The sequence below is a fragment of the Vulpes lagopus genome, chromosome 3, assembly GCF_018345385.1.
Source record: "Vulpes lagopus strain Blue_001 chromosome 3, ASM1834538v1, whole genome shotgun sequence".
Lineage (NCBI taxonomy): Eukaryota > Metazoa > Chordata > Mammalia > Carnivora > Canidae > Vulpes > Vulpes lagopus.
Window position 1 is genome coordinate 110,433,417 of NC_054826.1, and position 13,304 is coordinate 110,446,720.

The window sequence follows — 13,304 nt, forward strand, 5'->3', positions numbered from 1 at the left end:
TGTCCCTACTTTTGTGGAACCCCAAATCTCAGTAAGGCTCTCATTCTTCAGTTTATTCAGCCAGTAATGCTAAGCATCTAACTATGGGAAAAAGCTGTTATTTAAAATGAAGGCATTCTGTCCTTATAGCCCTTCAACATGAGTATTACTAGAAACGACAGACTAAAGAAATTGACATGTTTTACATATTTTGGACAGAGAAAAGACTTTTGTAAAAAGAATTAGTAAGTGGGATGCAACTCTGGATAGAATGTTGATTCAAGGCCCTTCTGAGGAACGGACGCTTGAAACTTAAAAAAGGTGGAGAAGCTAGATGGATAGATGTGCAAAAAAGCTGGACAAAGAGTGTTTCAGTTAGAAAGAAAAACGTGTGAAAAAAATCATAAAAAAGGCCAGAATAGTTGAAAGATAATGAAAGAATGACTTTAATTACAGATAGAAAGGTATAGATCACACACTGATTTATAGTTTGTTTCTAAGTACAACAGGAAATCACTGAAGGACTTTAAACAGAAATGATGACAATTTGATTTACCTTACTAACAAACAAGGTAACTTAAGTATCTATGTGGAAAACGAACCCACAGGGGAACAAGAGTAGAAAGAGGGTGATGACCATTAAGGAGGCTGCTGCGAAATCCCAGTAAGAATGCGCTGTCTGTGCTGGAACGTGACAGATGAAGAAATGGAGAGAATCAGAATGTTTTGAGGTGGAACTGATAATGCTATCAATGGATTTAATGGGGGAAGGAAGAGATGAAGGAAAAAGAACAATCAAGCATAAAAAACTGGGTCCCTGGCTTAAGTAACTGGAAGAACAGTGATGTCACTTTCTGAGGTGAAAACAAGGAGGATGAGCGGATCCTATTTTTCTGTTTAAACTGCCCATTACTTGCAATAGTTCTGGAAGAATGAAATTACAAGAGGAACTAGACCAATTAATTTAACTATGGGTAAAATGATTCCCTGAGGAAGGGATCTGTAAAAATACCAAAAAGAAAAATAATCCACTAGAGGGGGATAAATGTGAAAATGTACCCATCCCCCCATCACACAATCAGATATTAGGGTTCACTCTTAAGATTGCGGAGTTTATGTCATTTAAGTATCACTCAGCACCAAGTGGCTGACTACCTCTGTTCTTCCAGTTATTTGAATTTATCACACACGTAAGCATTTTAAGATTATATATGCTCTTAATTTTAATCATAACATCATTAGTTATTTCCTGTTACAAACTAAATTGTTCAAGAAAGCATTCTTTTCAGTATACTTCAAATAGTAGATGGTATCTCAAAGGTATATCCGATCAGAGTGATGCAATTTCCTAGACCATTAGAGACCCGTCATCATTGTCTTGATAGTCTGTGATAGTCCTAAATTTCAAGCAAGCTCTGATTAAGAAAAATTGGAAGGGGATCCCTGGGTGGCTCAGTGGTTTAGCACCACCTTCGGCCCAGGGTGTGATCCCGGAGACCCGGATGGAGTCCCACGTTGGGCTCCCTGCATGGAGCCTGCTTCTCCCTCTGCCTGTGTCTCTGCCTCTCTCTCTCTCTCTCTAATAAATAAATAAAATACTAAAAAAATACTTTCTGAATATATAGCAATTATCAAAAGCATTCACTGTAGCTTTCCAAGACAACTTATTAATTTTTTTAAAAAGATTTTATTTATTCATGAGAGACACATAGGCAGAGACCCAGGCAGAGGGAGAGAGGCAGGCTTCTCAAGGAGCCCGATGTGGGACTTGATCCTGAAATCCCAGGATCATGCCCCCAACCGAAGGCAGATGCTACCACTGAGCCACCCAGGCGTCACCCCAAGACAACTTATTAATCTGATCAACACAGTACTGTGTCAGACTAAAAGTCAGGTACCTTAACACCAGATACTCTGATTGCCTTATAAGTACCTGAATTACATTGTTGACTTCCTACCCTTAAAATACCTTACTAAGTAGCCGGTCAGCATCATCACAAGTACCTTTCCAGGTGCCATTTTTTATTAAAAAAAAAAAAAAAGTGAAGACCATGGATTTTGAAATGAGAAATAAAACGAATTTGAGAAATGATTGAAGATATTAAGAATCTTTTAAGAATATTTCATTCCAGCTTTCAAATCTTTCACACTTAAGTTTAGAATGAAGGTTTGTTTTGTTGGTTTTTTTTTTTTTTTTTTTTTGGAGGTGGGGAGAAAGTGAAAGGTAAGAAAACAAGTTTATATGGGAAAGCTCTATTAAAAAATATAGGAAGATCATTTGGGATCTGTTTTGAAATATAGTCTAGAAATAAAGGAGCAAGATTCTTAAATCTAATACATGAAATTCTGATCCAAGCATTTTGCTCTAATCAAGATTTAAGGGTCCTAAACATGGACAGATTCCTAAAACTCTAAGGAATGTTTTACAGAAATGTGATACACTGGTTAATTTAAACATTAATTCAAACAAATTGAAGTGATACAGTTCAGCATCCTCTCCCAGGCAATCTCCTAACTATGAGGGCTATAAACATTTATTTTGTACTCCCTAATTCACTGAATGGTGCTAAAATCCAGCCCATTCTTAATCAGCTGCCTGTGACGTTGGACGCTATTTCCCGTAAAACTCATTAAGCGACTATCCTCTGAGCTTCTATGCCTGGTATCTTTTCCTCTCCTAATTTGAGGATTGCACAAAATGCATTCTCTCCCCTGAAGCTCCTTCTCTTAACCAATCTAACACCAAAGCTTTCTCCAATAAGGACAGTTCACACAAACATATAAAAGAAAATGTTTTGCTAGGCAGAACATTTCCCGGGCTTTCAGGATTTATAAAAATAATACATCACATAATTTCCTGACTTCGGGAAAACAACAACAACAACAACAACAACACAATGTCACAAATCTCTCAGATTTCTGGAGAAGAATTCCATCAACTCTAACTTACCCCAATCTAACAAAGTTGTATTCAATTACTGGGGGGAGAAAATGGACAAAGTATAGCCCCAAATGATGAAATCATTTAATACTCCAGTAAAATATAAAACCTGCCTAAGGGATCCCTGGGTGGCGCAGCGGTTTGGCGCCTGCCTTTGGCCCAGGGCGCGATCCTGGAGACCTGGGATCGAATCCCACATCAGGCTCCCGGTGCATGGAGCCTGCTTCTCCCTCCACCTGTGTCTCTGCCTCTCTCTCTCTCTCTCTGTGACTATCATATAAAAAAAAAAAAAAAAAAAAAAAAAAAAAAAAAAAACCTGCCTAAGTGAAAATTGTCTTAATACTCTTTGCTTTCACTTATATTTTCTTTCCTCTCATTCATAAGTACCATTAACAAGTATATCCTGAAATTCTTATAAACCCATCTGTCCTGTGAAGTGTGGCTAAAATATTTGAGGGACCCTTTTGGTGGCCTTAAAGAGTACTTCCTTCAAGATTTTTCTTGAATACTATTTTAAAAAGCTGTTTCTCAACTGTTCATGATGACTAGCAATTTTTACTCTCCTTGAGTAGAGGATTCTACACATAATTATGATCACCAAAGCTTCAAGTGAAGTATCCCTTAGGTATGACATAATTTTAAAAAGGGTTGGGGTGGGGGCAGCAGAGAATATTCTTTCACATATCATCTATCACGTGAGTAAATAAAAATTCTTTCTTAATGAATATATTTGAGTCACGCCAGTAGCGCCACTCTGTATCATAACACAATTATGCTTATATCTGGATGTAAATGGGTAGCAGCTCTTTTACACAGTAAGATTCACTCTATTAAAAACTATAGGCTAGGGGCGCCCGGCTGGCTCTGCCAGTAGAGCAAGCGACTCTTGGTCTCAAGGCTGTGAGTTCGAGCACCAGGTTGGGGGTAGAGATTAAAAATAAAGTCTTAAAAAAACAACCACCACTCCCTATAGGCTAAAAGTGAGGGCACCCTCTCCTTAATTTCAACTAAAAGAACCCAAGTCACACCTTAAAGCCAAATTTAGTGACCAATAAAACACCCTAAGCTAATTAGAACTTCTCTTTATTTCTTCTCAACCCAGACTGACCTACTGAAACTACACATCAGCATTACAGTACTGAGAAAAAGAAACCAAAACAAATGCAGAGCCAGAATCCAAAGAGACCCCTTATCACACTGTCTTATCTGACAGTGAAAATCTGCAACATTATAAAACGTTTTCAAAAAGGAGAAAGAACTTAAGATTCCTATCAGTGGCTTGTTTGAAACTCATGCGGTAGCAGCCTACTAATTCTCACGTATCCTGGTAACGACAATAATCTTGTAAAGTCTAGCAATTAATTACTAGCTTAAAAAAGAAGAGCCTCCAGTTTTTGATCTTCACTAACTTGCTAAATTTTAAGGGTAACGTGATGAAGTTAGTTCAATCACTTAATCACTGTATTACTAATTCTGGAATTTACACACAAAAGTGGTGACATCAGAACACATCAAGTTCCAAAAGAAATTCCAACCGTAAGGAAAGACTGGCTGGATTCAATCATTTAAAAATATTTAAGTGAGGATCCCTTCTCCAACAACACAGGCAACTCCAAAATAAAAAGAAATGAAGTGCACAAGGACAGGAAAACAAACAAACAAAAACAATAAAAACAACAACAACAAAAACACAAGTACATAAAACCTGCCACTGAACCCCAAACCGCTGTCAGGGCAGAAAGTTAGAGAAGTACCTCGACTGCTGCTTTAACAAGTAAGAAGCCTCCCCTCCTTCTCATGAAAACCAAGCTCCGAAAGGCAACATGGCAAAAGGCCCCCAAGAATCTGGATAGCAAACCACCCCCCACCCCAGCCACCAAAATAAAATCCTCATTTTTAAATTACATTCGAGAAGAACCAGACTCCCACGTCTGTTTGCTTTTCTTTGGGGGGTTAGCCTGTTACCCGATGAGCCCACGTACGCGGGCATCAAACAAGCCGGTTAAACTCCCGCGGGCCGACCGCTGCCACCCTTGGGCCTCAGCGAAAAGTTGTACCCCGAAGTGTGAGAAGGAGCAGCCCCGCCGTCATGGCGGTTTCCCTGCCGGGCCACCAGCGCCCAGCACAACCGGTACCTAGCTCCAACCTGCAAGTCCCTGGAGCCCATGTGGCTCTTACCTTCTTTCGTCTGCGCGTTGGTGATCTGCAGGTCGCAGTCGGCGGCTTTCAACTTCTCTCTCCCCATAATCTGCTTCTTTAAATCGCAGAGGGAGATGTGGAGCCCATCAAAGGTGACGGTATCATAGTTGAGTTTAGAGGAAAATTTATAATGCACACAGGACATGGTGCCAAAGGATTCCTAAGGTTCAGCGAGGAGACGTGGACACGCTCAATATATGTGTATTTATGAACTTAAGAGCAAAATAAGGTACACGCACAAAACACTCAAAAAAGACACCGAAGGACCCTAAGGCCTCAGTTTAAATAACTCCCCCCCAAACCACAAGCAGGGGTTCGTAAAAAAAGGAAAAAAAAAAACAATAATCAGAACACACAGCCCCCCCACCCACCCACGGCGCCCCCTCCCCGCCCCACCCCCCCGGAGACTCAGAAGCACTTCATACGGGAGGAAGCGGACGAGGACGAGGGGGGAAAAGGGGGAATCGAGAATCCGCCAACGGGCACAATGTCACCCGGCTGGGTCCCCCTCGCTCATGCTAAGGGGCCGGCAGGAGACGGGGGGCAGGCGGTGCAGTCAGTAAGCGGTCAGTCCACACGTTAGAGTCCGGATGACCCCGCGGGGTCAGGGGTCCATAGCGCGGCCGCACCTCCCGGTTGGTCTCTCCTTCCGTGGATTGGGGTGACCCAGGCCCCGGGAGAAGGTTGGGGGAGAGGGCCTAGGCCCGGAGTCCACGAGCGGCCTCTCGCCTCCTCCTGGCTTCCGGACGACCGGCGTCAGCTTGCCCAGGCCCAGGCCCAGGCCCAGGCCCCCTCGCACAGACCCCTGTCGCCTGCTCCCCGGAGGCCACGCGCGGCCCCGCGGCCTAGGCCAGAAACGCGCGGTCGGCGGAGGAGAGGCCTTCCCGCAGGCCGCCCCCGGCTCCGGCTCCGCCTCCGCCTCCCCCCCGCCGCCGCCGCCGCCGCCGCCTCAGACACAAAGCCGGTACTAGGCCTCAACGAGGCCTCGAAGCGCTTCCTCACCACCCCGGGCCCCAGCCAGCGGCCGGGTGGCTTTGGCGGACCCTGGGGACGCCGCCGGGGCTCCCCGACGCTTCCTCTCGCCGTGTGCTCCGCGCTTCTCTCGCCTCTCCGCTCCCGTCGCCTTGCGGCCCGAGCCGCGAGAGGAGGCCCCACGGGAACCGCCGGGCAACGGCACGGGCTTCGGGGGCTCTCTTTTTGTTCGGCCCCCCCCGCCGCTCTCGGGCCCTCACCCAGCGCCGGCGACACCTCCAAGCCAGGCACTATGGCGGACGCGGCCTGGCTTCGGGCGAGCGCCCCACTCCGGGGTCTCTTAAGCAGGGATTGCACGGGCGGCGCGCGCGGGGCGGGGCTGGCGTGCGCGGGGAGGCGGGCCGGGGGCGGGGCCCTCGGCGTCACAAAGCGCACCGGCCCGCCCACGTGACCCCGCGCTTTGTGACTCGGAGCGCGGAACCTGAGCCAGCCGGGAGAACGGAAGGAACCATCGGCCTCGGCTCGCGGGGGGGAGGGGGGGCGCGGCGCGGAGGGCCGGCTCACTAGGCGGCCTCGGCGCGGGGGGAGCCCGGGTTCCCGCGGCCGGCGTGCGAGGTAGTGTCCGCGGCGGAGGCGGGCGGCCGGCCAACTCCCTTTCCCCGCAGTCCCCGCCGGCTCCCCCAGTTGGAGTAAACATTATGGTTGCTATGCACTGAACTGTGGTTGCTATGCAAGCGCCCCCTAGCCTCCCCTTCCCACGAGCCGGCTGCCTTCGGCTCTGCTAAGCGGCAATTCTGGAGCAGCCCCCAGGCTACAACTGACCAGACCTCCCCCCCGCCAACCACCACCAACACTGGAAAGGTTTACTGAGCCCCTACTATGTGCCAGGCCTGGGGCTGAGCCCTTTGCAGCACTGCCGGGCTCTGGAGCCCAGTTGTCGGGGTCCGGAACCCCAGCTTTGGGGTCAAGGTTTAACTGTGCCTCAGTTTCCTCGGCGGTAAAGCGCAGTTTAAACTAGAACTGGGGGTGGCGGATGGGGGCACCTGGGTGGCTCAGTGGTTGAGCGTTTTGCCTTGGCTCAGGTCGAGATCCCGGGGTCTGGGATCGAGTCCTGCATGGGGCTTCCCAGAGGGAGCCTGCTTCTCCTCCGCCTGCCTGTGTCTCAGTCTCTCTCTCTCTCTCTCTCTCTCTCTCTCTCTCTCGGTCTCTCATGAATAAATAAAACCTTTAAAAAATAAAGAAAGAAAATGGTACTCGGCCTCCCGGGTTGTTATGGATTCAAGGAATAAATACGTTTCCATTGTTGAGGACCATTCCTGGCATATGGTTCAATGTGTCTCCCATGTAACTCAATAAATGTCATTTTATTTTTTTTCTTAAATTTTATGTATTTATTCATGAGAGACAGAGAGAGAGGGGGGCAGACACACAGGCAGAGGGAGAAGCAGGCTCCATGCAGGGAGCCCGACGCGGGACTCGATCCCGGGTCTCCAGGATCACGCCCTGGGCCCAGCGCGGCGCTAAACCACTGAGCGACCCGCGCTGCCCCATAAATGTCATTTTAACAACATCAACAAAACCCCGTAAATGGTCGCCACTACATGATCTCCGATTTATATAGATGAGGGAATGGAAGCTAACAATCGAGAACTTTCTGATTCGCAGAGTCAGGGGAATGCCTGCTTTGTAGCATCTCAGAAAGCCCATTACTAACTGTAAAAGAAGGGAACTGTGCCAGGTACCCCCTCAGTGGGTCGGAGATTATTTTTTTCCTTGGGGCATGGGGAAGTTATTGTAACATGCATAAAATTCATACTGTAAAAAAAAAATGCATTCATGAACTGTAATAATCACTGTAATTTACAATGCATTTTCCTCATGCTCCCTAGATTTTTACTGGCTTGGGCTCAGGGAAGTTAAGTCACCGAGAAAAAGCTCACACAGCCATGATGGGACAAAGTTTGCCAGGGACTTCCTAGATACAGACACCCAATCCTTGCAGAATGTGGTTTAAGTCCATCATCCTCTTATTAGGACAATCTTCCTAAGGGAACTTCATCCAAATAGGATGGCCACCATTCTATTTCTTTCACTTTTTTATTTTCTTCCAGGCATTTATTACTACTTGACATGGTATATATTTACTTTTTAGTTTTCTGTTTCCTTCCCACAGTTGAGAACAAGGATTTTTCTCTTTTGGTTATGCCATATACCCAGCTCTTAGAACCCCAGCCTGGACATAGTAGGCACTCAATAAATATGTTGAATAAATGCATTGATCTATAGAAATACTATGGCAGTAAGATTTCGGCAAATCAGCCCCGGAGACAACAAAGACAGTGTAACTCAACCACACCATTAACATCAGTGCTTTACACATATAACAAATTTCTCCCACCTTTATCTTCTTTGGTAACTAACCAAAAGTTCCTTGCTCTTGGGTCCACTTCAGAACGGCCACTTTTCTTGAAAAACCTGTATGAACCAAAGGGGGGTAATTACATCTAATGAAAGAAAAGGTGGACAGGAAAATGAGGTATTTTTTTTAATTTTTTTATTTATTTATGATAGTCACAGAGAGAGAGAGAGAGAGAGGCAGAGACACAGGCAGAGGGAGAAGCAGGCTCCATGCACCGGGAGCCCGATGTGGGATTCGATCCCGGGTCTCCAGGATCGCACCCTGGGCCAAAGGCAGGCGCCAAACCGCTGTCAATGTTATCGTTTGGTCCGACGGTTCTCAGCCAAGAGCCCTTTACCATGCTTTTGGAGACTTTACCTTATAACACATCAAACAGGTCAAAATTCACCCACAACCTGCATTAAAAGCGCTCGTGATGGGATTTAATTCAGTTGCTTGCCTAATTGACAAAATGTTACCTTTGGTTCATTCCATTAAATTCCTCAGTGGATCTCAACTATGTGAATTTTTCTTTTTTAAGATTTTATTTATTCATTTGACAGAGAAAGAGCACAAGCAGGGGGAGCAACAGAGGGAGAAGGAGACGCAAGCTCCCCACTGAGCAGGGGGTTCAATGCCAGGGCTCAGTCCCAGGACCTCAGGATCACGACCTGAGGCTAAGGCAGATACTTAACCAGCTGAGCCACCCAGGTGCCCCTAAATTTCTGTTGGTAATATGGAGCTTCTCTCCCTGACACTTCTCCCCTCACCCCCACCCCAATATCCATATAAGCCCTGGAAAGCCCTTGTACTGTACCTACCTTTCCAAACTTCTGGTAGGTAGCATCTCCTGAGCTCCCACCTCCTAGGATTTTGAAACTTTGTCACTCTCAAACCCACTGTACCCTCACATTTCCACCAAACACATACGTCTAGTAGATCCCCTACCTTATTTTAGTATGCCAACATTTCAGTTTCAGAGAACAGAATTGGGAGACCCAAGAAAATCTGCCGGTCCGCTGCAGGACACTTGTGCTACTATCCAGGCTCCGGAAGTTAGAATGAGATCTACCCCACCCAGGCTGCTATATACTCCTATAATCTAATCTCAGCAAGTACTCCCAACAGCAGGCACATCACAAATTCTGAGTCTGGCCTCCATGTTTTCAGCCCAAGTTCACAAAAGATAGATTCTTTATATCACCAATGTATCTTCCCCAAATGGGGAAATATTTATATTTTCTTTATTTAGTACTGAAGCCTACAAAAAGTTTTGCATTTTTTATGTAATAAAGTCCATCAGTCTTTTATCCTCATGGTCTTTACTCGTATGCTGTAAAAAATAGTTCCTAGCCACTCAGAACCCACCTTAGATATTTGTTTGCTTATGTTTCCTTCCAGTTTATGTTTGGGCATTATGATTTTTTTTTAAGATTTTATTTATTTATTTATTCATGAGACACAGAGAGAGAGAGGCAGAGACAGAAGCAGAGGGAGAAGCAGGCTCCATGCAGAGAGCCTGATGTGGGACTCGATCCCGGGACCTCCAGGACCACTCTCTGAGCCAAAGTCAGATGTTCAACTGCTGAACCACCCAGGTGTCCCAGGCATTATGATTTTAAATTAAACTCTGTAATCGATTTGAATTTTTTTGTATATAGGCTGTAATATAAAGTGAAGGCCATTTTATCCCTTTTTAAATTGTGGAATATATTGTTAGTAAAGGAAAAAAAAGCATAAAATATGTATTATGGTTTGATGCAAATTATACATGCGTCTTATAAAGGGAGTTTCTTTTGTTTTTAACTATATTTTATGGCAATTGATAATAGATTGAATGATTTGAGTTTAAAATTTTTGAAACATTTTACTTGAAACTTTTCATTTTCTCTTCCTTGCAACATTTTATTTTTTTTAAAAGATTTATTTATTTATCTGAGAGCATGAGCAAGCAGGGTGAGGGGCAGAGGAAGAAAGAGAATCCTAACAGACTTCCCACTGAGCAGGGAGCCCCACTCAGGGCTCCATCCCAGGACCCTGAGATCATGACCTGAGCTGAAGGCAGATGCTAACTGAGCCACTCAGATGCCCCTTGGCAACATTTTAAACCACACTTAATTTGTTTAAAGCTAAAGGTCATTAATTGAGCATATGAACTGATTTTTTTTTTTGTTTCCCCATTATTCATTCATTCATTCATTCAACTGGCAAAATTAAAAAGGTTGACAATACCATATGTAAGAGATGGGGATCAATGGGATCCCCTATGATCACTGGGGAGTTTGGAACAGTAATTTTGGGAAATGATTCGGCATCCTCTTGCAATTCGTATACCCTATGAACCGGTCATTGCACTCCTGCTTAAATATATCCAAGGCAAAATTTAACTCAGGTACTTGCATGAGAATTTCACGGGTGCTTTCTTTAGTGTAGCAAAAAGCTGAAACAACCCAAATGCCCTTGAAAGGGGGAATGAATAAATATGTGAAAATCTATCCAGACAGTGGAGTATTGTGCAATAATAAACATAAAATAACAGTATGTGTAATGACAAGGCAATGGGATCTTTTTGACTGTTCTGGAGTCAGAAAAGCAAGTCTCAGAAGCTGACATACCATACCCTTCCTATGAATTTCAAAAACAACTAAAAGCAAACAATACATTATTTAGCGAAGCATACAAAGGTAACACACCTGAAAATTGGCAACCAGGAGACACCACATTCAGGACAGCGATTACCTCTGAGATGGAAGGATGAGACGAGGAGCCCAGAGGAGGTAGGAGCTATCCGCAATGAGCTAGTTCTTGGGCGGGTTCACAGGTAATCATTAGTATCCTGCAAATGAACACATAAAGAATAGTTAAACTACAAGGAAATAATGCACAAAACAGTGAGAGGTCATGAGATTAGGAGTATAATTAATTCATTGATGTGTCCCTGACATTTCTTCTCTCCTTCTTCCCACTACCAGCAAAGACTCTCATGGTCAGACAGAAGAAATGAAATCCCTTTCAGAGGAACAAAAAAATCGGCAAGCTCCCTAAACTCCTTTGTAGCACTGAATGCCATAACTGTAAATGAAACTCGTGTTTAGTTTATAATTTGGTTTGTTTTCTGATGTTGAGATAAAGAAGGGTTCTTGGCCATCAGACTCCTGGGGACCTGGGGACCTGGGGTCAGAACACGCCACCAGTGATCTTTCTTTATCCAGTGACTTTTTTTTTTTTTTGAGATTTTATTTATTTATTTGAGAGAGAGACAGAGCTAGCACAAGCGGGGAATAGAGAGAAATAGGTTCCCTGCTGGGCAGGGAGCCCAACACAGGGCTCCATCTCAGGACCCGGACATCATGACCTGAGCCAAAGGCACATGCTTAACCAACTGAGCCTTCCAGGTGCTCTTATCCAGTGACTTCTAACTCCCCTCCACCACAGTAAGGTGGGACTCGAGACCAGGAATGTTTTGAAAAGGAGAGGCCTCATAAAAGTGCCAGGAGATGTTATATATAGAAAGACACACGCCATGCTTGCTTCTCCTAGAAATTCCAGAGCTCTAGGTAAACACAAAGGAGGAGCAAGAATGGGAATGCTATTGTGCCAGAGCCGAGGCAAAGCACAGATCCTTGGACAAAGCCCTTCTCTGTCAGGTGAATGTGACCTATTTATTCATTTGCCCAGATATGAATGATGTAATGAGTGACCATGTGTGCCAGGCACTATGGTGGGCACTCTGTGACGAACAAATCAAAGCCCCTGCCTGCAGGGAGTTTAAAATAAGCAAAGGATTTTAGACGCTCCCAAACTTGCTGTGTGACCTTGGGAAAGTAACTTAACTTCTCTGGTCCTTGGTTTCCTGCAGGGCCTGTTTCATGGGTCCTGTGTGATTGTGCTTCATGTAGCGCTCTGCTGTGGTCATCTTAACCATTCCTCATAATTTTCATTTTCATTTTGCACCGAGTCCCACAAATTATGTAGCTGATCTTGGTTTCTTGACTTGTGAAACAGAGTTAAAATAGTACCTTCCTCGAAACAGAAACCAAGGTTTACAGGAAGGGGAAGTGAGGAGGTGATGTCCAAATAGGTATAGAGTTTCACATTTTCAAAAACAAAAAAAGAACAAAAATGTTTTAGAGATCTGTTGAATAACAGTATGATTATACTTAACACTACTGAACTATACACTTAAAAATGGTTAAAATGGCAAATTTTATGTTATGTGTAAAAACAAAAGACCCCAAAATAGTACCTTCCTTATAAGGTTGTTAAGATAAATCCATGACTGAGTCTGGCACAGAAGCACCACATAAATGTTGTTTAGAAAATAAATTTAAGTGGCAAGTGCTAGAGAGTTTTCTTTGAAGTTGAAATGCTTCCATCTTGGATGAACATAACAAAACAACTGTGGCTAGCATTTGCCACACATTTACTATTTCACTGCCCGGTGACAAGTACTTTGGATACAGACTTCCTTAAATCCTCTCAAGAACCCAGTGAATAGGTCCTGGATATTCTCCCTATTTTATAAATGAAGCAATGAGGTTCAGAGAGGTGACATCATAGGCTTGAGGTCACATAGGAGTTGCAATTTAAAAAGGGGTGTGCCTGAATGGGAAGGGCACTCTCTAACCACTGACTCTATCTTACTGTGGAAGCACTCCTCCAGAGGGGCCCATGGAGAGGTGCCCTCTCTTCAGGTACCAGAAGCAAAGCCTCAGACTGCCCTGGCCCTCCTCCCTCTGGCTTCCACTTATCCTCTTTGGTCCTGGTTGTTTTTTTTTTTTTTTTTTAGGATTTGATTTATTTATTCATGAGAAA

At 44.6% G+C, this 13,304-nt stretch overlaps 1 protein-coding gene across 2 annotated transcripts in view; it reads right to left on the reverse strand.

The window, feature by feature from the left end:
- RBBP6 (RB binding protein 6, ubiquitin ligase) overlaps nucleotides 1-6,450 on the reverse strand; it is a 32,571-nt gene extending 26,121 nt beyond the window's left edge. For both annotated transcript variants that reach the window (XM_041748157.1, XM_041748156.1), the window contains exon 1: nucleotides 5,099-6,450. In XM_041748157.1, the coding sequence (XP_041604091.1) occupies nucleotides 5,099-5,264 (166 nt within the window). In that variant the 5' untranslated portion in view covers nucleotides 5,265-6,450. The remainder of the gene's footprint in view (nucleotides 1-5,098) is intronic.
- Between the last annotated feature and the right edge of the window lie 6,854 nt (nucleotides 6,451-13,304).